Source organism: Echeneis naucrates, chromosome 9 (assembly GCF_900963305.1).
Source record: "Echeneis naucrates chromosome 9, fEcheNa1.1, whole genome shotgun sequence".
In the NCBI taxonomy this organism is placed as follows: Eukaryota; Metazoa; Chordata; class Actinopteri; order Carangiformes; family Echeneidae; genus Echeneis; species Echeneis naucrates.
The window spans coordinates 19927317-19951443 of NC_042519.1; the positions used below are offsets into that span (position 1 = coordinate 19927317).

Here is a 24127-nt window from a genome sequence, read left to right on the forward strand (position 1 = left end):
TTACTTGTTGTAGGCCACTGAGGTCGATTTGCTTCCAGAACTGGAAGTCCAAACAGAGGTCTCTCCAGTACTTACAAACCAGAGAGGCACACAGACAGCGCTCTTTCACTGTCAAGTGGGAGAGCACCTGCAAGGAACCGAAAGAATAAATTATGCATCCAGCAATTCAAACGTTGTGGCTGATTTGTGAAAAACCTAAAAACACAAACACACTGTTAAGTTCAGGCCTCTTATTGTAACAAAACTAAAGAAAAAAAATTAGTTATAAACAAAAAGAAAAATCTTTGATAACACTGACCTTAAGGAGGATGGAGGAAGGCAGGTGGTTGATACTTAAGTGATCAGCAGCGTCAGAACTTCTAGCCTGGCAGTCGTCATAATGATGCAGGCAGCAGGGGGACGAGTCCGAACTGTGGGGCAAATCAGCATGAAGGCCCAACCCACAGCAGCCATCAGCAGGTGAAGAGGAGGATGAGGAGGATGACGCAGAGGAAGAAGACGTGGAGGATGAGGGAAGCGGACAGAGGGGAAGGTGGCAGTGGCCAGTTTCAGAGTTCGAGGCAGCCTCCCCTCCCCCTCCTCCCACACCACCATTCTCCAGCCCTCCGTCAGGGGCAGCGAAGGCACAGCGTGGCTGCTTACAAGGGGTGCACCTCTGCACCTCTGAGCACTTCCTCTTGCACACCTGTACACCCAGAGACAAGCACAGAAGAGCCAAGTTAAAGGATGCAAGTCTGGGCAGATTTAGGTGCATTAACAATTACAGAGTTAAAGAACCTTTCAATGCCTATTTTATGAAAGAACCAAAAAAAAAAATAAATCACCAGTCCTGAAATTGGATCTTCGCTAAAAACAAAGACAACAAAGTCACAAACCAGTTCGACTTGTGATTACTGAAAATGATAACATGAGAGCAGAGAGAACTATTGGAGGCCCTGCTTAACCCTCTGCAGAGCAAAATGAATCTTTAAATACATATCATTATAAATAGCTATTCTGTGAGCTAAGGTCTTAGTCAGCAAACACATTTTATATTTATCAATGGGTTTTATTGGTCTTTTCGAGGTAATGATCCATTGTCCATTAGTTATTGGGAAAATGGTGTCAGATATACTATATTGGTTATAAACATTAATTTCAATGAAAATTTAAGAGATCTTTGTCTCTGGTGGCATTCATCTGCCAAGTTATAACTGTTTGTAAAAAAACAATTGATCAGTGTAAATATTATGATTACGTATTGGAAAATTAGGAGCTGGGAAAGCATTGCTAAATCAGAGCTGTATCTTCACTAGCCTACCATCTCAGTGTAGTCGCTGGCGCAGCCAGGCACAGGCACAGGTATAGGTACGGTCACAGACACCCCGGCAGTCCGAAACAGCGCTGGTGGTGGAAACAGTTTGGCGGGAACAGCTGATAATAGGCTTTTTCCCTGACCCTCCCAGAGAGACAGCTCCCTTGGAGACAACAGGAACTTGGAGCAGTCCTCAGGAGAGGCAAGTGTTGCGTATCGCTCAGCGAGCTTCGAAGCAGCTACTGCACCAATACCAACTCCACCCACACCGGGGACGCTGATTCCAGTGATGCTGTTGTGACGGCACCCACTGCCGTTAACACTGGTCTCCAAATGGTTATTGTCGTCGTCAAGACTGCTGTTGCTGTGGACGATGAAGCACAGCATACAAGGTCCCTGCAGGAAACAGTTCCTCTTCTTCTTCTTCCGGTGGTGTAACTTGCGTGGCCTCTTCTTCAGGCGGTAACCATTTTTCGAGAGAAGATGGCCCATATAGATGATTCAAGGAAACTCTACCATAAAAAGAGTTAATGCATCAGAGAATGACAAATGCATTTAATGTTTTGATAACAGCAAAATAATTTAATTCACAAACTGCTTAAGTCTTAAAATATAAATATCTAAAATAATTAAAAAAAATTTAAATTTCTAAAGGTCAACTTAAGAAAGAATTTTTGACCTCCAAATACTGTGGATATATTCTTCAACAATTAGATTGAAATTACCAGAAAAATTGTTTCATGGTCAATACATGTAAACTTTGTATTGACCAAAACTATTAATTTGCACTTCCATGCAAAGGCTTTGAGTAGATGTTTAGACTTAAATCATCATGCAATCTGAACATCTGAGCAGTCACAAATTCACTTTGCAGCATGACAACAATAACAGACATCTAGCCAGCGTAATAAAGAACTATCTTTAGTGACCTAAAGAACAAAGAGTCCTGATCTCAACATCATGGAGGCAGTCTGAGCTCACATGGAGATATGGAAGATATTGAAACTGCCTAAATCCACAGAAGAACTGCGGCTACTTTTCCATGCTTCAGTCAGTCTGCCCTGTGTCTTTAACACCTGGGTAACTAATGTACTTTGATGCCAATTTAAATGTGTAAACTGCATGTCATGTCATATAAATAGAAAGGTAAATTATTATTATTATATAAATGTAATGAAACAGCTGGGAATATCTATGGTGCTGAAAATAGTCTAATGATGGCCAACACTGTTTATCATTCTTCTATAGTTCACATTACCACAGTGCACAGCAACAACTTAGTTGCAATAATTTGCTGTTTGTTTTGCTTCCTCTTAGCAAGTTACATCTAATGTTGCCAAATAGAATTTACTCAGCACACCTAATGATTGACATTGAGCAATTCAGTCTCTGTGAGACATACTGGGTCCATGATCATTTGACACACTATTCTAAATGTTCATTGAGCTTCATGCCCTAACATCAGGTTGATCCCCGGTGGCGAGAGGAAAGAGAACAAGGAACTCCTTTATCCTGTCAACTTTTGCACCCTATAACAAGTGAGCATTAGCAGCAGCATTGGGAGTTTGGTGCACACGCTTTAATGTGCATTCAGCTTTTAGCGCTTATACCAAAACTATTTTTAATGCAGCACGTCTGAACGTGTGGCGTCTGTTTCTGTGCCATATTTACCCAAACATGGAATCAACAGGACAGTGCTGTGCATGGTCCAATAAGCACATTAAGGGGCCCTGGGGCAAAAAAAACTACTGCTGGTCTACTACTGCTCATCTGAAGATTAGCCCTGCCACACCAAAGGATCCAGCCAGTCTTGTGCAACCAGATGATCTGTTGAAACAGTAGTTGTGCTGTCTTAGTTTGACTTACATAATGTGACTGAGCAAATCTTTATTTAGGAAAATGCTCCAAGTGAATAAAATATAAAACTCCAATCAATCTGCCATCAAACATTGGGCACCATGCCCAGTTTTTTTTTTTTTTTTATAGCAGGTATCACACATTTCAAAACTTATCAACTCTTTGTCTTAGATTTATGTCTCGTTTTTTTTTTTTTTTTTTTTTTTGCTGATTTTACACTCTATCTTTGTAAAAACACTTTTTTATTCTGTGATAACTAAGTTCACCATTAAACCTCCATTATCGCGCACAAAACAGCAGTTGTGTTCATCCTTCTGTGAAAACCACTTGGTTGTTGTTTTTGTTGTCAATACATTACATCTCGCGTATCACCATCCTGATTTGACTGGCACTGATTGAATACGAAATAGCAGATGTGTCATTGGGGATTTATCTCTAGTAACGAAAGAGAAACCACGCATCGTCTGGCCGCTGCAGAATGAAAACACGAAGATGTAAACAGTGAACAGGTGGTCATTTGTTCAGCACACACATTCAACCACACAAGGCAATCTGAACGTGACGATTGTGATCTGCAGGAAATTTTATGTTTAGGTTTATGTCAAACATTTGCTCCGACTTTAGCAACATATTTAAAGCTCACTTGATGGAGGAGAGGGGCGAAAAGAAAAACCCCACGGTGCCTGAAGCTAACCCAGATGAGCTTTTGTGACAGGCTAGCTCGCTCCATCACTAGCTGCTAAATTAGCTTTAGCTCCAACATGAACCATCTCTCACCACTTCACACGGCGCTCCCACACTCCGCACGGTGCTCTCATAATACTGCTAAGATGCACGGCCCGGATGAGTGCTGACAAGTCCCGGCAGGAGAGACGAGGACGGCGGAAACCCTGATACCGGACTAGCCTAGCTGTAGCTCTGCAGCTGCTGCTGCTGCTGCTGCTCTGGAGGACAACACTTCCGCACAGAGAGAGCAAGGGAAGGAAGCCGACGAGGGCGATTCGTAATTCGTCCTGAGGCCTGAAATAACCCGCAGCTACAAAATCCAGAGGGATGAAACTACAGCATAGAGGAGATCTTTACTGTCATTGTAACACGTACAAAGGAAATTAAAATGCAAACCCGTTAGTGCAGCATTCATACAGTAGCTCTCTAAGGAGCATATAAAAGTGAAAAATAACAGCTAAAATAAATTACTTTAAAAAAGGAAATAAATAAATAATATGAAAAAGCAAGCACAAACACACCACATCATACATTCTTTCAGTGCACAATCCGTTGTTGCACCTAGCATGTATGTCCTACCATGTGTTTTATTTAGTTGCATTGAGTGAAATTATTGCTGTTGAACAGAAACTATTTTTGAATATGTTTGTTCTTCTCTTGTCTATCTTTCGTTAAATAGATATATATTAGATGTATATACCTAACTAACTATATTTATCCAAGTAAGAGTATAAATACTCAGTGCGATATAACCTAAATAACCCTTTGTCCTAGTTTGTGTTGATGTAAGATTAAATAAAAAAGAGGGTGAGATTATATCAGATCAGATGTGTTTTATTGCTCAAACGGTGAAATTTTTATTTATTTTTTTTTTGTGCAGGTAAGCATGTAAAAAAGTACGATTGCTAAAATATAAATAGTTTTCAGTTTATTAGTAATAATTTAACAGTATTTTATTAGTCTTGGCCCAATGATGCTCCACAGCATGGGACTGGACAGAAATATATCCTTCCTATCCGCACTGTTATTATGCTATAAATTGGGGTTAGTTAAACTGTGGATGCATCCAATAAAGTCCAATAAAGTGCCCCTCAGTGCACAGTTCATGAAATGAAGTCATATTAGCAGAGTTGTGTGACAGTGTCACTAACTTTTGACACACGTGTACGACCCCACCCTCTCTCACACAGACACACACACACACACCCAGAATATGGGCGTGAGTTTCCAGCCTCCGGGCGGCTCAGCTCGGCTCCTCCAGCCGGAGCTGCGGCTCCTAAAATAGAAGCGCGACTCCGGGAAGTGTCGGGGAAAAAAATGGCCGAGACAGTTTCACCCATAACGCGACAAGTTTGCAAAGAAAGTGGAGATCTTCGGCCACCTCCAGCTGATGTTCGTCTGGAAGATGTCGAAGATTGTCTGATTTACGACCGACATGGAGCTTCTATACCTTTCAAGTCTTTATACCAAGACCGGAAGTCGGTTATGATTTTTGTCCGGGTAGGAGAAAAAAATAAACATTTTGACTTCTCTTTACTGGTTGGGAGGTGTACACCCTGCCAGAAGCCAAACGTGAAGCCAAGAGAGGTTTAAAATCATTTTAATGAGCCTCAAAAGGTGTTTGTTTTGAAAGGCGTCAAGGTGTAGCAACAGGTGAGCCTCAGCCTTGCTGGACAGATGCTTTGATGGAAGGATGAAGAGCTCATGTCTTTAAGGGAAGACAGAGAAAGAAGAGAAAGAAAGAAGAAAGCTAAACATTTCATAGGTGCAAGATGAGCTTTTGAAGAAGTTACATAATCTCTTACGTTGCTGTAATCTGTCAATCTGTTGTGCACTGTATGTCCCCAACAGAATTTCTTGTGCTACAGCTGCAGAGAGTATGTGGAAGATTTGAGTAAAATACCCCGAGAAGCACTGGAGGTAAATACTGGGCCGTGACTGAATTGTAGCCGATACAGTGTCATTTTTAGTTGTTGATTCTGGTCGATGCTAAATTTGATGTGTTGTTGCAGGGTGCTGACATTAGAATGGTTGTGATTGGTCAGTCTGCTCATCATCATATAGAGGTAAGTAAAATGCATGATCCCTCAGTGTCCCATCATTCTGTCCCATCCACTGTTCACACATCTGAAATATCCCTCTCAATCTCTCATGCAGTCATTCTGCGCACTGACGGGTTATCCTTATGAGATGTACGTAGACCCGGAGAGGTGCATTTATCAAAAGCTGGGGATGAAGAGAGAGGAGAAATTTACAGACTGTGGTAATGCAAAAACAATGTGTGGGCACTGCCAGTCAGCTTATATCGAAATGTTAATTAAAAGTTGCATGTGTAATTTTGTTTATGTGCTCAGCAAAGCCTAGTCCCCATGTGAAGTCTGGTGTGTTTATGGGCCAACTGAAGAGTGTATGGAGGGCCATGAGCAGTCCTGCATTCGACTTCCAGGGTGATTTACATCAACAGGGTGGAGCTATTATTGCAGGGCCAGGTAAGTTTTCTCGTCTTCATCTCTGTAAGTGTTTAGTCTTCCTTTCTTTCCTTTCTCCTATTGTGTTATATCTTTCTCTTTTTTCCACAGGCCCTCAAGTCCATTTCACCCATTTTGACATGAACCGTTTGGACCACATGCCCATTACCTGGCTCCTGCAGCTAGCCGGCGTTCAAGAGACTGTGGATTTCAGCAATAAGCCAAAGATCATACACGTATAGCCTGAAAAAGCGTGCTTCACTCCTCATTGCTGTTATCACTTGATTTGCAAAGGTGTACAAATGACGCATGTTTGGGTGTCGCAAGGTGCGCAGAAAGAGTTTGGGCAGCACCGTTCTCAGTTGCAAATAAGATGGTTTCAACATAATTAAATAAGAGCACACCATTTTTCTACAGAAATCACATTATAACACAGCAAAACAAGCCCTGAAGGGCATCTGAGTGCATAAAAATATTCCAAAATTTCAAAATCTCATTCCCAATCTTCACAACTTTTTATGAAAATAAAAAAAAAAGTTGTCCTTACTAACATTTTCCAGAGCTTTGAGGTAAGATTTTTTTTTTTTGTCATAATAGTGTAAGAGTAGGAATGACATGCAGAGATGTATTTTACTATATTGGTCATCTTTTGTTTACTACTTTTTAATAGGAGTTGTCCTATTTTGATGTCTTAAGTATTTATGATGGTATTCTTGTAAGATGATAATGTGGTTAACAGTGATGTTCCCAGCTGATGCACTGATTGGTCTTTTCCTGCTCCTCTTTTTTAGTAATAACCATTTCCTAATTTGCACAGTGTTCATTACACTGCAAATAAAGTTTAATTTCTATTTCTTGGCTGTATTTGCATGCATTTGTGCAAAGTCATAGCACAGTTTGTGTCCAAAATGGGATCCCAACATATTACAGGGCTGCTGCTGGCATTGAACAGTGAAGGGTGGGCACAGGACATCTAATCCTGATACGTCACATGCAGGGGATTCAGAAAGCAGAAACCTGCCCCTGCTCTCAGACGTCACCAGCACCGGAGAGGCTGAAGCAGGCGACTGTCTCGGTTGACACGCACAAACAAACACACACACACACACACACAGAGGCAAATACATAAACACGCACGCATATACAGAAGAAGAGCAGCAGCAGCAGCGCGGGAGCAAAGACATGCCATAATAACACAACAACACAACAGAACCGGGGGTGGGGGGTGGTAGGGGGGGGGGGGTACACTGCAAAGCGGAGGAGGAGGTCTGCAGCAGCTGCTCAGTAATGTCCACCGACCGGCCCTGAGCAGCAAAAATGAAGCGCAAGAGCGAGAGGAGACGAGCCGAGTCGAGGAAGAAGCGCTGCGCAGCGCACGGCAGCTCAGAGGCGGAGCTAAACTCTGACATCTACATGGAGATAACAGGTAAGAAGATCTGCACGGCAACTTTGGACCCGCCGGGCCAAGGTGTCACAAAGAGGGACACAGCATGAGTGTGAAGCCTTAGATTTGTTTTTTCCTCAGCACCCCCCCCCCCACACACACACACACACACTGACACACACACACACACACATCTCCTCCTCCTCCGAATATGGCGACACCGTCTGTCTCTTTACTGTTAATGCGCAGTTTGGTTTTTGTTTGTTTGTTTACATTTTTTTGTTGCGTCGATTTACCTTCGCAGTTTTTGCAGCACTTCAGTGTTGTTGCGGTGTTTATTTATTTATTTATTTATTTATTTATCTATCTATCTATCTTCCAGGGGACACCAATGTCGCCACAGAACTTCCCTGTCCCTGTGTGAGTGCGTTAATGCCGTGAATCTTACGGTCGGTCCACGCCGGTTTTCCCGTCTTTATGTGGCGTTTTTCCTGGTTCTGGTCCTGGAAGGTGAGGAGGAGGAGGAGGGGGGAGGGGGGAGAGGGGGGGGTCCGAGGAGGAAATCACCGATCTGATTGGCTGACGGATCGTCCTAGCAACCGCTTGGGCAACGTTCCCGGGGCCTATAGCGGTCCTCGCGTGGAGAACTTTAAAACTGAAGGGGGCGTGAGTGGCAGCTCCTTCCTCCAATCGCACGTCGCTCTGGATCCCCTCTAAGCCAATAGCGACCCGCCAATCGTCCTAAAGGGGAGGGGCCTATATATTTTTTTTCCCTTTAGCAGAGTGCGCATTTGCACACGAAAGTCTCCTTCGCTCCTCTCCGCCTGCTAACTTTCTCCTCTTTTAAAAGCAAGAAGACACGCTTTAAAACGATTTTTTCTTAAGCTTTTAAATAACTTTTTTTTTTAAAATATCCGCGCCGTTGGTGGAAAGTTTTTAGTTTTAGATTTTTATTTATTTATTTTTTTCCTCCTGAAAGTTTTACTCAGCATGCTGTAGTCGTTTTGAAGAAACTCAACCTCGCACCAACGTTTTCGCTCTTAAAACGTCATGTTCAAATCTGCGGGCAAGATGACGGCGGACGATGTTTCCCCGAGATGTGTCGAGTTCATCAAGGGTAAGATACAAAAAAAAAAACAAACAAACAAACAAACAAAAAAAAAAGACTCAGGCTGAGTTGCTGACAAAGTGAATGCAGAGAGGGAGAACCAAGAAGAAGTTAGTGTGCAGGACAAAAAGCTAAGTAACTGCTCCTTTACCCCACCCCTCTCCAGATCAGCTATATTTCGCCATACTCAGGCAGAAGATCAAGAGCACAGCCGAGAGACACTGTTTCTGCATAGATGAGGAGCTGGCCTACGAGAAGTAAGTTATTTGTCCCAAAACTTTTGCATTTGTAGCAACTTCGGTTTGGCAGGCTGTTGCATTGTGTCGGTGCCTTTCCATTGCACTCAGCTGAATGCAGTAAAGCAGACCACCCAAAAGCACAGCACCCCACCACCACCACCACCTCCTCCTCCTTTCTTCTTCATTCATGCTTGCAAGCAATTCTGCACATAACTAATTCAGAATACATCAAACTTCATTTTTGGGCGCTGAAGCCAATAGAGTGAACTTAGCCAGTTTATAAAGACTGGTTATTTTAGCCCACAGGACTGAGGTATGTTTTGGTTCACTGTCCTTTTGCCATTGGAAGAAAGCTAATTGACCATAACAGCATTTAAAAATTAAAGGTAAATAAAAGAAATTGGAGGACCAGGTTACTGCTACAGCTGCGGCTTCAAATGCTGTACTGGGTTTGAGCTGTTTCAATGAGCTGCTGTTCTACAAGCCACAGGGGATATGATTGACCTTTCCATTTTTATGGCAGTGTTACAAAGAAGACGTCTTGTCTTTGCAGTTTTTTGTCCTGTTCTCAATGACCCACTCCAGCATCAAACACATCCATATATAGTCTTTACTCTGTCAGTGTTTTCAGAGATGGCCAACTCTATCTAGTGAAAGTTCCCCAGAGACCGTAGCTGGTTGCATAAATAGCCACTCTGACATACTATTTCTTCTCTTTTTGTCTCTCTATCCACGTCTCTCAGCTTCTATGCGGACTTTGGCCCTCTGAACCTGGCCATGTTTTATCGCTTCTGTTGCAAGCTGACAAAGAAGCTCAAGGTAAACCGCTACCCTTAATTGCACTTCCTGGAAGAGAGAATGGGAAGCAACGGTAGGCCAATCAATATTTGCTTAAACGTGCAATAGATTGGCCAAAATAAAGTAGGGTCAATTAGCAGGACCTGACAACTTTTAACAACTTTTAGATTTTGTCCAAAATAAACTATTAGTCTCAATTGGTAACAATGCTGTTCCACACTTTGTAGCAGTCTTGAAGTGAACTATCTCAAGATTTAAATTCCATTACCATTTACATTGTTTTGTAATGATTGATTTAAATTGTATACGTTGTCCCCTGAAGACATACAGCCAAAATAGTTGCATAAAAATGGTGGAGAATTAATATCTATATGCTCAGAACAAGAATATTATATATTCTTGTGTGACATTAATAAATGAGGCATCATGTCATGCTCTTTGTTATCTAATATATTTTCACAGTCATTTACACTATCAAGGAAGAAGATCATATTTTATACCTGTGGAGACCAGAAGAAACAGGCCAATGCTGCCTATCTGATTGGGTCATATGCTGTAAGTAGTGTACAAACGTGCATTACATAAGTAATGTGAAATCAATCGCACCTATATTAATCCGATAGACAGTCGCATTTTGAAATTGCATAAGCATTTAATACATGAAGTACTTGCTGATTTGATGTTTGTATTTGAAGGTAATGCACCTAAACATGATGCCAGAAGAGGCATACAGTCTGCTGGTGTCAAGGAATTCAACATACCTCCCATTCAGGTACCTATTCGCTATATATATTGCTAATTGAAATAGTTAAGGACTTTGTTTGGTTTTCAATGTCAACTTCATTGCTGTGAACAGCCATACACACCAATTGATTTTAAGATCAAGTAAAGGAAAATGTTGAAATAAGATATAGACTAGTAAAGCAATTTAGAGCATAAGATGAAGATATCAATCTACATTCTGGCCAGAGAAAAGGAAAAAAATATCAATCTTTAGTGTGTTGGTCTGGTATTGACAGAACTTTTGTTTCACAGAGATGCTTCATTTGGAACCTGCATGTACAATCTGAACATCCTAGATTGCCTTCGTGCTATTCACAAGGTAGATAATTTAAGATCTATTTGTTTCCCTGCCTTGCTGCGTAATGCGCCTGATCTAATTTACTACCCTTCAACCATCTTTCAGGCTCTGCAATATGGATGGCTGGACTTCTCAAACTTTGATGTGGAAGAGTATGAGCACTATGAGAGGGCAGAAAATGGAGACTTAAATTGGATCATTCCAGGAAAGTTCCTCGCATTCAGTGGGCCTCATCCAAAAAGCAAAATAGAGAACGGTAATTGAAAACATCACAGCAAAGTTGTTTCTGACTTCCCTGTAACAACTCCTAAACTTACAAGAATGTTTTCTCTCATGCGTCAGGATACCCTCTGCACGCTCCTGAGGCCTACATCCCTTACTTTAGGAACCACTGCATAACCACTATCATCCGCCTCAACAAGAAGATGTATGATGCCAGGCGTTTTACAGACTCTGGCTTCGAACATCATGACCTGTTCTTTGTGGATGGTAGCACACCAAACGACTCTATCGTCAGGAAGTTCCTCAACATCTGTGAAAATGCAGAAGGAGCTATTGCTGTCCACTGCAAAGGTAAGATCTTAAACATTTCTGCTGATTATGTACTTCCACTGTGCTTATGGTTCAAACTGTCCTGTGCGTCTTGTTTGTTATGTAATTTAATGCCATACCACTTTTTTGTGTTTCAGCTGGTCTGGGAAGAACTGGCACTCTGATTGGCTGCTATATGATGAAACATTATCGCCTGACTGCTGCAGAGGCCATTGCCTGGATAAGGATCTGCCGACCAGGATCCATCATTGGGCCTCAGCAGAACTTTGTTGAAGAGTAGGTGTCTACAGATAGTGTGTCCTGGTGCTCTCCACTGCAGAGCCTGTGAGAAGCATGAACTCAACGTGGCTTTGGCGTAAACTGGCATCCACTTCAGTTAGTTTTTACATGGTTTGATATTTCCATGTTGTGGTTATTTCTACACACAACAAGGAAGCTGTGTTTTTTACCCATGTCTATCAGTTGGTCAGAGTGATTATGTAACATTTGTAACAAACTTAAGAGATTGTGGACTTGGCGAACAACCTATTAAATTTGGGGGCAGGTCTCAATAATTTACCATCAGTGAAAATGTTTTCTTTTATATCGTTTAACACCAACCCTGGAAGAGGTCTGAGCTCTCTGGATGCCTCATTACCTCATAAAGAGTTTTAAAGAGCTAGATTGTCAGAAACTGCGTAGCTGGAGTTGGATTTAATCAGCAGTGCTGGCAACATGAACTCAGTGCCACAAATGCCACATTTCTATTGCAATATTTCTTCATTGATATTGCATGTTCACTTTAAACAAATCAAAAAAGCAGAAATATAGAGGTAAGAATAAGCTGATACAGAACTTTGGAGGGAAACTTGGTATGTTCTTGCTCCTGCTGGGAAATGGTAATAATGGTTGTGGTGGTCTGGCAATGATAAGTTTATTTTGTGGTGTGTACACCAGGAAGCAGAACAATCTATGGGCTGAGGGGGATGTTTTCCGGGAGAAAATGCTAAATGAACAAGAGAATGGCAAGATGGGTGTCACCAGGATCCTGTCTGGAGTGGATGACATTACCATCAATGGGAGCAACAAGAACAGGGTGACCAAGAAAGAAGAAATGGAGCAGGTAAATTTTGAAATCATGCTCTATTCTCCTGCTTTCATAATTATTTTTTTTTTAATGGAGAAAAACTAACAAATCATAAGTGAGCAATGTTTGTTTTTGTTTTGTTTTGGGTTTTTTTTTTCCTGTTCATTGCTTTTTCTCTATTTTGCAGTATAATGATGAAGAGGAGAGAAACGGCCTTACACAGGGTGATAAACTGCGAGCCCTCAAGAGCAAGAGGCAGGCCAGATCATCTACAGGTTCACTATCGTAAGTACCCAAGCAGCTTGAAAGTGTTGTCATGCATCATGCTAACATGTTGTAAACTGTAAACTGAACGGTGCCTCTTCATGTCAGTCCGTCGGATCATTACATGTATATGGCAGTGTTTTTTCAAATCACTACTATTTGTGATTTGGAAAAGGTTAAGATTTCATAATGACCAGATCGTGACCTTGTAGGTTTTTGTTTTTGTTTTTCATTTCATTTAATGAACTTTCTCCTTTCCTGACTGTTAATTCAGGGTAGCCAGTTGACTTTTTGTGTCAGGCTAATCTGTTAGGGCTGCTCTCCCTCAACCATCCCATGGCAATTTTCTCCTAATATTACGAGTCAATGTTAGCTAAACCAGGCTGTGTTCCAGTAATAGTTCAATGACTTTTCCTTTTTGCCCCCTCTCTGGTTTATTTGGGTTAAATATTGTTGCATGCAGGTCAAGTGTAAACTCAATTATAAATAAGTGATGACAATGAACAATAAGCGAAGGAAGGAGGTCAAGTACTGAGACATGAAGTGAGACACAGTTGTTTGGAGGACTTGAGTATAATTAGCTGATATACCATCTTCCGGGAAAATTTGTTGTTGAGAGCTGGATTTAAAAAGGCACAAAGGGTGTGAACGACACTGACATGATCTAACTGTATTATACTGCTGAATTGTTGAGCTGTAAATGAAAGCATTTTAAAAGAAAATGTAAAGAAAGAGGAGAAATAGGCCAAATCAATATAGAGCTTGCTTGTCACTGGGGTTTATGGTGACACATTGTTCTTGGGGTAATTGGGTCACTAATTAAGACAAGAGAAGTCTTTGGGAAATTTTCACTTTTATCTATTTTCTTTTTTTATTATTATTATTCATTTAATTTCATCACTGTAAGAAAACTTTCCCCTACAGGGTATGATCAACACTGCACAGGAAGTGGTGTATTCGATTTTTAAAACAGATAACATTGCAGTAGGGTTTAACACTTCAAGATGAAATCACTTTGAACTGATTTGACTTGGTCTCAGGCAGTGGAGTGATGACAATGTGGAACTAAAGTCACTGCAAACAGATGTGGGAGCATGTAGAGCCACAGTCAAACTTAAGATAGACAATGTCTCCATTTGTCTGTTAATGCTTCCTCTGCAGTTATTGAAATGCAGTCAAGAAATCTTTAACTAATAGTGGAAATACCAAAAAAGCAAAAAATCGTAGACTTAATTGTTGGTACGAAGAAAGTTGGAGAGGCATGCTGCAAATTTATACCTTTAGTCAGCTCGGTCATTTAAAATTTCTCTCTTATACATTTTTGTGTAAGAAGCGTAAGATTACAGCAGCAACAACATCTGACTAGTCAGTGTTACAGAAGCACTGTGCTAAACTGGAAAGTGATAAAGTGCCAATGAAAAATCCAGCTGCAGTTATCTAAAAGGAAAAATGCGAACAGATTTTGTACTTGCCGAAGTGAAGTCCTAATCCTTTGTGCCTCTGTAAATCAGGCCGTGGAAGGTTGAGTGTCAGTAAGGCTGTCAGTGAGGATGGTTGACTGGCCTCTGCCAATATACCCACATGGCTTGGCTTTTGTTGTCCCATGTCAGGCAGGTGGTAGTGTTCTGCTGCAGCCTCATGGGTATGGTGTGGCCGATGTGTTGCCCGCCATTCAAAAGATAGGAGAAAGAGGCAGAAAAAGACAGAGAGAGGCTGTGAGGTTTTGTATGATGGAGGTAAGTCCACGACACTTTCTTTCCAGATGATATCCTCAATCAGTAGTAATGGTTGCTGTTCCAGTGAATGGTATGGCTAACGATATGGCTGACTTGATGTTCTTTTATTTCCTCTTTTCTTTCTGTGGATGACTACGGTGTGAAGTGGACATGCACTTAATGGATGCATTACATTGACATGCCTTTCATTGTCTGCCTCATAGACACACTGAGCTGTTCAGCTTTATAAGATATCCGAGTTACAGTAAAGGTCTCAAATTGAGCCTGCTGTATTTCATAACAACAGCACCAGTTATTCAACTAATCACTTTGACATGAGATCTGGATTAGTTGAATTTAATGGTTTAGTGCATGGCTTGCACTACTGACTCAGCAGTCATCAAGGAAAATGTCAGGAAAGGAAACTTGTTGTTTGTTCTTATCCGCAATGGTTACTTCCTTATTGTTTGGTAAAGTAGCTAACTTGTCTGGCCAACTCTTCAAGTTGTAGGTTTTTGGGTTTTTTCTTTTTTTTTTTTTTTTTTTTGTAGAACATTTTTTGTTGGAATCATCTTTGATGAAGGTGTTAAGAGTTTAATTGGAGGCCTTAAATGGATTTGTTGAAATGGTAAATTCCTGCTGGTCTGTATTCAAACAAAGAACTACAAAATTTATGCGGGTTTCTGAGGAGAAAAAGCTTTCCTATGTCATTGGGAGGGATTTCCAGCAAAAGAGAGATTCGCTTGCACTTTGGGCCATATGCCTTATCAATGTATGCATTACTAGACAAACATCTAACTTGCAGCTGAACTCACCATCTGGCTCCACTGTTTGTTTTATTATGTTATATAGAGGTGCATGTGGAATTCCTGCAAGAACAACAGTTATAAGAAAACAATTCCTCATCTTTTCAGCCTTTTCACGCATGGCAGCAGGCATGTAACCTTTGGACATGCACGCATGGACATGCCTCTGTGTTCAATCTGTGTTTGTCTAACGTAATTAATGTTGGGCCGGGTTCATTGTCAATTGCCTATTGTTTTTCCATTGCTTTTGTGACTGGATCAGTGTTTAAAAAAACCAAAAACATCTGAGCTTTGGGCTTTGTTTGTTCCTTTAGATTTCTACCAGCTGTTTATGGAGTAAAATGTTATCATGAATACATGAAATTGGGATATTTCGAGCTACTGATAGATGTTGTTTATCTAAGATTTGTTTTGAACTGTAAAACAACCTACCATGCTATATTTTGTCACACCTCTTAGACCCATTCATCTTTATGGTCAAAGTGTTTCATATAAAAAGAATATCTGCCAGCATATTCATTAGCTTTCAAATCTCAGGGTTCTACATAAATGGCTCCCTGCTAAGAATAACAACTTGGTTACTGGCAGTATTGGATCTAAGGCTCTATGAAAGGTATTTCATCTAATCCAGTCCCAATGGAAAAGCAGAACATCAGAGGCTTTGTGTCCTGCCCGGACGTCTCTTGTCTCTCCTTCCTTTTTTTTCCCCTTTTTTCCGTTTGCTCTTGTTGTTGGATTTGTCCTCCTTTCAGATGGCTGGTAGCCATGCTGCTCTCCTCCCTGTGTAGCCTTGCCCTGTGGTGGATTGTGTATGGCTTCCCTTCTTCCATCCTGCATTTCTGTATAGACGGGTTAGGATTTCAATGAGTTCTACCGCCCGTCAGCCCCCAAAAAACCTGCCTTGCCCAGTTCTGGAGCTCTAACTGAGAATGCTGTAAGTGAGCCCCCTATGTCTCTTCAATTCCCAACCCAAATCAGATAGTCGTTTAAAATCATCCTCTTGTTAGCTTTCTGTGAGCGCAGCAAAAAGCAGAGCCAGAGTAAAAATCTGAGTAATCAGAGGCTCCTGCCCTGTCCTTGTCTCCATTTGTCAGTACATAATGATTTTTTTTTACCATACACTGCTCCCATCCTGTCATCTTTAAACATCATGCTTTGCTGGTTATCATGTTGATTGAACTGCCAAAAATCCAAAATCCCACAGTGAAGCTGATGACAATAATAGCTCTGTTAAAAGACAAATCAGGTCCCTCTTAGTGGTTTGGTGTCTCCCTTTGGCATTTTCTGGTACTTACTTGGCTTTACTAATCCAACTTGGCTGCTGAAGCTGCAATAACAATATGTGCCTAAGTCTAAAGCTATTAGCTTTAAATCCTTCTTCTCCATCTCCATACAGTCTTTTCCTGCTCACGTTCATTTCTCCTGACTTTGTAAAGTTAAATCATGTATTGACTGTCACATTAACTGTGTTTCCACAGACAGGAAGAGAACAAGATTCACACTAGGTCATCATCACAGTCCCTAAGGTAACATTTTCAGTGTACATGTGCAGTAATATGCACTTAATCGTGGCCAAAACTAAATATGATACCTCTCCCTCCTCTACAGCAGGGTCATCTTGCATGGCAGTGTTCAGGACTGTAAGTCCAGTGTCATCCCCTTGTCTCTGTCTGACCATTCAGACAGCAGGAAGAGGACCAGAACCTCACTGCCAGCCAACGGAGGAGGAAGGTCAGTGGCAGAGCATTGACTGTGAAGTCTAATAAGAGCAGCACAAGAAAAGGGCATTGTTGCTGAACCACATTGACAGATTCATCTGTTTCCTGTTTCTTCTGTTGAGAACATTTAATTCACATTTTTTAAATTAATTTTATGCATATTTGTAGAAAATGTTTAAACGAGAAAATTTCCAGTTTTGATTATTCTCCATTTCTTTGTCATCAAGAGCAGTGTTGTTAATGCTATCATGTTTTGAAGTGTTTGCTCTGGAGTTGACACAGTTGAAAAGCAACCAAGAGGCTATAGCCACTCATGGATCCATGCAGAGTAAATTAACAGCTTCCCCCTTCTCTCTGCCAGCTCCCTGTGCCACACCAGACTGGCCAGGTCCCTAGGCAACTTGCATGTAGTGACTGGCGACAGGGACCCAATGTGTTGTGAGCCATGTGGCAGCCATAGAGACACAGCCAGTGCTACAGCCAACACAGGCACCCTCATCAACTTAAACATGGCACAGATCCACCTGCAGGCAAGCTCCCACAGACCCACTCTGAGCCATATGGGGACTTTGGCTGTATTTTGACACCAAGAGAAACACATTTTCTGACAAGTTTGGGTTTTTTTTTTTTCCTCTGTGCTGTCAAAATAAGGAACTCATACTTCAAAAAATGTCTCCCTGGTTTTGACAGTCAGCTCTGTGGAGCAAAGTTAAACATCACATCACGTCACATCACATCACTGGTGTCTGTGAAAACCCAGCCTTGATGCTCAAGGCAGTGGTTTTCATTGTCACTTCAAGTACTTAGTCTGGGATGCATCAACAATGATTGAATATTTTAACTATCAAATTGTGGTTCATCCTCAAACTATTTTCAAGATGTCTTGTGTGACTCGGAATTAAATAAAATCTTAATGATTTTGATCTGACTGCTCAAATGAATCCAAATGTCTGATAGGCAACAGTACAGATGGGGAGGGGGGGGTTACAGCACTGATTCACATACAATGTAAAGTATAGAGCTAAAGCATTAATCATAATGGTGTCTTATATAAATTGTCAATTAAATTTAATTTCGAATTCGGTTAACTTAACTGGATGTTTGGAATGGATTTAAATTAAAGGATATTGGTGCAACCCAGTCACAGTTCTTTACTCAGATGTTGTGCAAACAATAGAGTATTTCTGACGCAGTCCAGGAATCATGTATGTTAATTGTTCCCTGTTTATGCACTAGTCTAGGTTTAAACTCCACCAGCCTCAGTCTCCTGCTCTTTTCACAAGCTTTCCTTGCATGTTTTCTCAGAGTAGTTGATTTTGGAGTATGACTGGCTATAGCTTCTCTGGGCTCTGCTGCTCAGTGTCTGCCCCCAGCCTGTTGTCACCACTTTGTAACCCTGTCTTCATCTTTTACTGCCACTAATCTGCAGTGTTTCTTCCCCCCTTTCTTTTCTTATTTCATTTCTTACATGTCACAGACGCATTGTCTCCCGAGGACGTAAAGCTCGCGGCTCTTTGCAATCAATTCGATTTTCCAGGCTATGGTATCTATCCCTACACTTCTTCACTCTTTCACAATGTATTTTAACGTACTATAAATGGCTTCATTTTCACATCTTTAAAATTATATATCACAAAGCATTCTTAGGTGTGTTTGTGATCCATGTGCATAAACACTGACTGCATGATATTCAAATGGCTGCAACTCATTAGCACAATGTAAATCAATACAAAGTACTAACTGTGACTTTTTGTTCTCTTTATAGTCACTCCATACCCAAAGCTAGAGCTCCTCTACTTCGATGAGCCTGAGGATCTAGACAAACCCCAAGGAAATTTCCATGAAACCCAGCTTGTGTTCAGGTGTAATACTTTGTCGATTTTTATTTTTGAAGGGTGGAAAAATCATGAACCAACATATTACATTTTAATGATTCATAGAATGTTTGACACGTAATTTTACCTGTAAGGCACTTTGGGTTTTTGTTTTTTTTTTTATATATATATTTTTAGCAGCATCATGAAACAGAAATCAATGCCAGGATGTTCTTACTTACTGAAGCATGCACTAGCACCCATATTGAACCACATCCATCACACTGGCAGGTGAATCAAAGAGATTCCATATGAAGTGAGCACTGTGCAACAGATTCTGGTTTATAAGATGAATTCACCACATTCACTTCAATCTGAACCAGATTTCTCCACAAACTTGTACAAAGAAGTGAGAAATCCTGCTCAGCTCAATGGAAGAGGGTATAAATGTGTATTTGCTGCAGTTACAGAAGAAACAAATCCCATCACATGATACAGTACTGTGCACATTTTACTGCCATTTATTAGCTGGCTTGTCACTGTCATTAACTTGTGAAGCTTTTCAGCCACTGTATTTCAAGACTGTAAATATGTCAACATTTGATATACTCAGTTTGTATTTTGTAAATATTTTTTGTACTATGTTTGAATCATGCTATGAAATGTCAGTGGTCCTAATGGGGCCTTGTCTAACTCATGTTCATAATCCACTAAAAACATTTGCTTGAAGCACATAGAATTGGATATTTTAAATAAAATTGTACTCCAAGGTATGTCTTCTGTTTTCATGTTTAAATCACAGCAGCATCATGCCTATTTAAAAAAAAAAAAAAACCATGATAAACTTGCAGAAGCATTTATTCTTCATGAGGCAAAAAGGTGAACAGTGCCTTCAGTGCAATAGAACCCCAAATCTTAAGAACAGCAGAAACATGAAAACTTTTCTATCAAGTGTTAAGTGCAATAAGTTTTCCCCACAGAAGGTAGATGAAGGAAAGTGTATTTAATCATCTTCCTGTGAGAGCTGGAAAGTCTTCTGGGTCATCCGGGTTAGGTGCCAGATCATCCTCCTAACAGGAAGACAAAGATTACCAACTCTAATCTGAACATGCCCTTTAATATAGTTTGTTCCAAATATACTGGTTGGTTTTATGTTGATTTGCAGTCATTCTGATGTGAGACTAGGTTTTAAAAGTGTAAGTGTTCTAAGTATAAGCAGTTACAATCCCTTAAAAAAAAAAAAAAAAAAAAAAAAAAACCTTTAGTAATTCTACTTCCATCACTTTTTTTTTTTTTTTAAGCAAAATGCTGATGTGCGAAGTGGAAACTTACCCTCTCCAATATGGTTTTGAGTCTCTCTGCGTGACTAGCAGGTCCACCTCTTCCTCCCCTTCCCCGACCTCCGCGAGTGGGGCGTCCGAGACTCCCAAAATTGATGTCCAGAAGAGAGGTGATGTCATTCACAGACCTGCGGAGGAAGTTGCCTTCCTCCTCCATGTCTTCAAGAGTCCCCTTGATGGTCTGAAAATTGGAGGAAACCACTCAAGATTGTCTGAATGACAGCTGCGTCTGGCAGGTACAGCAAAAATTCAGTCTCCCCATCAGCCACCATGTAAATTGTGACTGAGAAAGCGGTGTGCACCTTTCTCACCATGTGTTTTTTTGGTTAAGCCCTGACAACCCTGCCCGTTAAATGTTCTCACTGAGGCGTCACTGTTCTAGGCGTTTCACATTCTCACCTCCAGGTGCTTCGACTGGTGGATGACCTTGGCTTTGGAGGGAATCTTGTTCTCTGCTTTGCGAATATTAAACTCCGTCTTGGGACGACTCATCTCCTGCATGGCCTTCCACTCATCAAGGGTCATCTCCATGGCAACCTGGACCACCATCTCACCATCGTCCTCATCCATTGCTCTGTCATAAGTGGGGACAAACTCCTGTCAGTCTGCTTTGTCTCATCCTGCTTAAGAAATTTAGTTTATTTAAAAAAAAAAAAAAAGTTTGGGGCACAATGTTTGGAGCCACTGAATACATTAATACTGTCCTGGGAAAAAAAAAAAAAAAAGGCAAAACTATTTTAAGCCAGTAAATTATGTTTTTCTTAAATACAAATTTCAGAATTTCAGAAATGTGTTTCTGAAAAAGATATGAAAGACAGTGTGCTATGTTGCCCCACAACATGAAGGTTGTGGGTTCCATTCCCAGCCTTTCTATGTGGACTTTGCATGCTCTCCCATGTCTGTGTGGGTTTCCCCCCACCGTCCAAAGACACATTTGGGTTAACTGGTGACTCTAAATTGTGTAGGTCTGAGTGCGAGTGGTTGTTGGTCTCTGTGTGTGGGTCCTGTGATGGAAAGGCGACCTGTCCAGGGTGACCCCACCGTCGACCAGTGTGAGCTGAGATTGGCTCCTCCACCATCCACAACTTGGATAAGACAGACGGATAAGCAATAGAAATGGGGGGGGGGGAGAGATGCTTCACTGCATTCATTTGAATCCTGCTCTACAATTGTGCATTATCTGTTCTTTTTTTATACTGTTAGTGCTTTTTGCTTCTTCATGCTGCTTGTATTCCTGTTAAGCACATTGAGTGTCCCCTCTGTATGGTAATGTCCGATACAAACAACCTCCAGACATTACAAACATGTTCACAACAGCAAGTGTTAAATAAGCAAAAGACCAAATCCAACCCGCAACACGTTCTGAGTCACTTCAGGTCTTTTAACATAATGATTGATTTGTAGAAGATGCTTAGACAAGTTTAGACAATCGGCTGTCAATTTGTTATTAAACCAGATGATGCTGCCTTTTTTTTTCTTAAGAAATGTTTGCATGTGCTTCACTTACCGATTCTCATTCTCTTCATCGACATGCATCGGGGGTTCCTCCATTTTGACTGGAGCATTAGGCATCACCTCCATTAACTCACTTTATACAAAAAAAAAAAAAAAAAAAGAAAATATGAGTGTACATTTTGTCAAAGTCAAAGTTGTCATTTGTATGTCATTAGTGGCAGTTCACTCACGTAGCAGCTTCTTCGACACAGCCCCAGTTCCAGGGTCCTCTGCCTCCTCTCTTTTCTTCAGGAGAGATGCCTCTGGAATCAGTATTAAGGTATTCAGTTGCCAAAGCCCCCCCTCAGAGGAATCAAAAACATAAGCTAAGGCCAAACAAACTTACGTTCCATTGTTTCGATCATATTCTCTCTTGCCCCTCAGGTTGACACCGTCCTGGTTCCTCATGTTTCCACCACCCCTTCCTCCTCTCCTACTTCTGATGCCCCCTCTGCCCCTGGAATCCGAGTCTGCGTAATCGGAAGGCCTGAGGAACACATCCAACTTCTGTTAGCTTGTCCTGGTCATAAATCCCAGCAAGACAATTGAAGATAGAAACGGAAGGAGGCACCATCCCCTCTCTGAAGTTTAAGGGTTGTTTCAAGTGACAAAAACTTCACCCTGATCAGAAGTCAGGCTGTTATCTTTGGAGGATGCACAGCATAAGGTTTCATTGTCGCCTCATCTTACCTGGGGACGGAGAAGTCCAGCAGGTGCTCCTCCTGGTTGGCCCTCCGCTCCCCAGCGGCTGCTCTCTTCATGCCCCTCTGGGCCTCCTCTCCTCGGCCATCTCCGCTCTCAGGCCCTGTCCATGAACGTGGCTGCTGCTGTGGCTGACGGACTGGGGACAGAAACTGCTGGGTTAACATGAGGACTATCTCACTGTAACCTCTCATCAGTAAAACAATAAACAGTGCTGGCTGGATATTTCCAGCCTCCTGCTTCGAGCTCAGATGTAATGAAATAGGTAAAATGAGAAGGTTGGAGCTTTTATAAGATGTCTGTAGTTTATTTCTCAGCCAATCAGTGTCAGGAGTTAAAAAAAAAAAAAGTGCATAATTTTAAATGTGCTCTTATTAAATTATTTGGAGAGGATATCCTGCTCCAACAGGCCAGCTGATTTTGCAGCATCAGCAGCAGACAAAGCCTCTGCTGACCGTCCAGTCCAGAAAAACCAGCAGCAGCCAGAACCATCCGGACTCTCACCTGGACCCAGGTCCTGGCCGTCCGACGCAATGGGGACCCGCCTGTCCTTCTGGGATTCCCTCTGGCCGGGTTTCTTCTGCTTGCCCTTCTTCTCCTCTTCCTCCTCCTTCTTCTTCTTCTTCTTCTTCTTCCTTTTCTCCTTCTCGCTCTCCACTTCGCTGATCAGGTCGAACGGGTCCGCGTCGTCGTCCAGAAGATCCCCGAACCGGTTCGCCACGACGCAGCCGAAGGCGTCCGGCAACATTTCGATCCCGGAGGTGGTTTGGGTGTGTGTGTGTGGGGGGGGGGGGGTTGGTTGGTTAGAAAGCTCCCAGATTTTACCGTGAAAAATACACCAAACAGCGAAGATGACGCGGAGCGGGTCGAAAGCCCGGCGCGCTCACTCCGTCCGCACTTTTAAATGTTTGCACGTGCGGCGAGCAGCGAGGCCACGCCCCCTGCTCGTCAATAGGCCGGTCCGGATCAATATTCGGAGCTGGACCTGGTCCAGGACTTCACCAGAGCAGGTGGCCCATCTGCTTAGTCAGGACCAGCTGCTCTGATGGGCGTATTAATGGCAAGGCTGACGATTGTTCGTATTAAATTCAGCTAATTTTATTTTGCAGCTCAGTAGCTGGCTGCAGTTAGTTCACATGGATTAAAGCACAAACTGCAGGTGGGAAAATATTTATAATGAGGACAGCTGCCATTTAGAGATTGATTAAAAAAAAAAAAAAAAACATTCGTTTTTCCACCCAAACATTCGTCTGTGTTATGTAAATAGTCTGTACCTGGTTGTAACCTCAGGAAACACAGCCAACATTAGCATAGCAGCTGTTTAATTAACAGCAGTGCCAGGAATTTAAGCCATCTTTGCATTTTCATCACACATCCTGAGCAGAACAGTTTCATCATGGCAGACCTGAGACCGCAGAAAGTGATAAGGTGCAGCTGGTTAGTATGCTGATTTCAGTAGATGAAAAGAAGTCAAGAACAAAACAAGAGAGCCGTTTCCTCCCTGTTGTTGTTGTTGTAAAGTAAAGGGCTGACCTTTGACCCCGAATGTCTCCTGTTTTAAGCTGTATTTATCAAAACCACATAATTTTTGCTACCAGCATCTTTTGCACAGGTTAAACTGTGTCTTTTACACAATTTCAGACTATTTCAGAGTATTTCCACCTGTTTGCTGTTATCAGTATGCAGTGCTTCTCTAAATGT

General features: G+C 41.6%; 4 protein-coding genes across 9 annotated transcripts in view; 2 read left to right on the forward strand and 2 right to left on the reverse strand.

Annotated features, from left to right (window-relative positions):
- Positions 1 to 4086, reverse strand: part of fbxl17 (F-box and leucine-rich repeat protein 17) — a 199876-nt gene extending 195790 nt beyond the window's left edge. The window contains exons 1-4 of the mRNA XM_029510041.1: positions 3929 to 4086; positions 1301 to 1806; positions 299 to 685; positions 5 to 127 (exon numbers count right to left, since the gene is read on the reverse strand). Coding sequence (XP_029365901.1) covers positions 5 to 127; positions 299 to 685; positions 1301 to 1786 — 996 coding nt within the window. The 5' untranslated portion in view covers positions 1787 to 1806; positions 3929 to 4086. The remainder of the gene's footprint in view (positions 1 to 4; positions 128 to 298; positions 686 to 1300; positions 1807 to 3928) is intronic.
- A 1034-nt stretch (positions 4087 to 5120) lies between these two features.
- On the forward strand, positions 5121 to 7190 carry prxl2c (peroxiredoxin like 2C). Its single transcript, XM_029511195.1, has 6 exons — positions 5121 to 5377; positions 5729 to 5797; positions 5890 to 5943; positions 6035 to 6140; positions 6232 to 6366; positions 6457 to 7190. The coding sequence occupies exons 1-6, from the start codon at positions 5195 to 5197 to the stop codon at positions 6585 to 6587; spliced, it is 678 nt and encodes a 225-aa protein (XP_029367055.1). The 5' UTR covers positions 5121 to 5194; the 3' UTR covers positions 6588 to 7190.
- A 415-nt stretch (positions 7191 to 7605) lies between these two features.
- On the forward strand, positions 7606 to 19680 carry cdc14b (cell division cycle 14B). 5 transcript variants are annotated; one of them, XM_029510456.1, is made up of 16 exons: positions 7663 to 7771; positions 9004 to 9094; positions 9820 to 9895; positions 10337 to 10429; positions 10570 to 10646; positions 10910 to 10976; positions 11061 to 11211; positions 11298 to 11528; positions 11645 to 11783; positions 12444 to 12609; positions 12761 to 12858; positions 16837 to 16884; positions 16970 to 17089; positions 17438 to 17606; positions 18554 to 18619; positions 18842 to 19680. In XM_029510456.1, exons 1-15 carry the CDS (start codon positions 7663 to 7665, stop codon positions 18575 to 18577), a joined length of 1659 nt encoding a protein of 552 aa, XP_029366316.1. In that variant the 3' UTR covers positions 18578 to 18619; positions 18842 to 19680. The 5 variants fall into 5 exon arrangements, with proteins under 5 accessions (XP_029366313.1, XP_029366318.1, XP_029366316.1 ...); XM_029510454.1 differs by lacking the exon at positions 18842 to 19680 and having other exon boundaries at positions 16967 to 17089; positions 18554 to 18577; XM_029510457.1 differs by lacking the exon at positions 18842 to 19680 and having other exon boundaries at positions 18539 to 18577.
- Positions 18935 to 23199, reverse strand: LOC115048741 (intracellular hyaluronan-binding protein 4-like). Of its 2 annotated transcripts, none has more exons than XM_029510459.1 (8): positions 22931 to 23199; positions 22415 to 22565; positions 22071 to 22211; positions 21916 to 21987; positions 21738 to 21818; positions 20630 to 20804; positions 20223 to 20411; positions 18935 to 19960 (listed from the first exon to the last, which is right to left on the reverse strand). In XM_029510459.1, exons 1-8 carry the CDS (start codon positions 23172 to 23174, stop codon positions 19898 to 19900), a joined length of 1116 nt encoding a protein of 371 aa, XP_029366319.1. In that variant the 5' UTR covers positions 23175 to 23199; the 3' UTR covers positions 18935 to 19897. The 2 variants fall into 2 exon arrangements, with proteins under 2 accessions (XP_029366319.1, XP_029366320.1); XM_029510460.1 differs by having other exon boundaries at positions 22937 to 23174.
- Between the last annotated feature and the right edge of the window lie 928 nt (positions 23200 to 24127).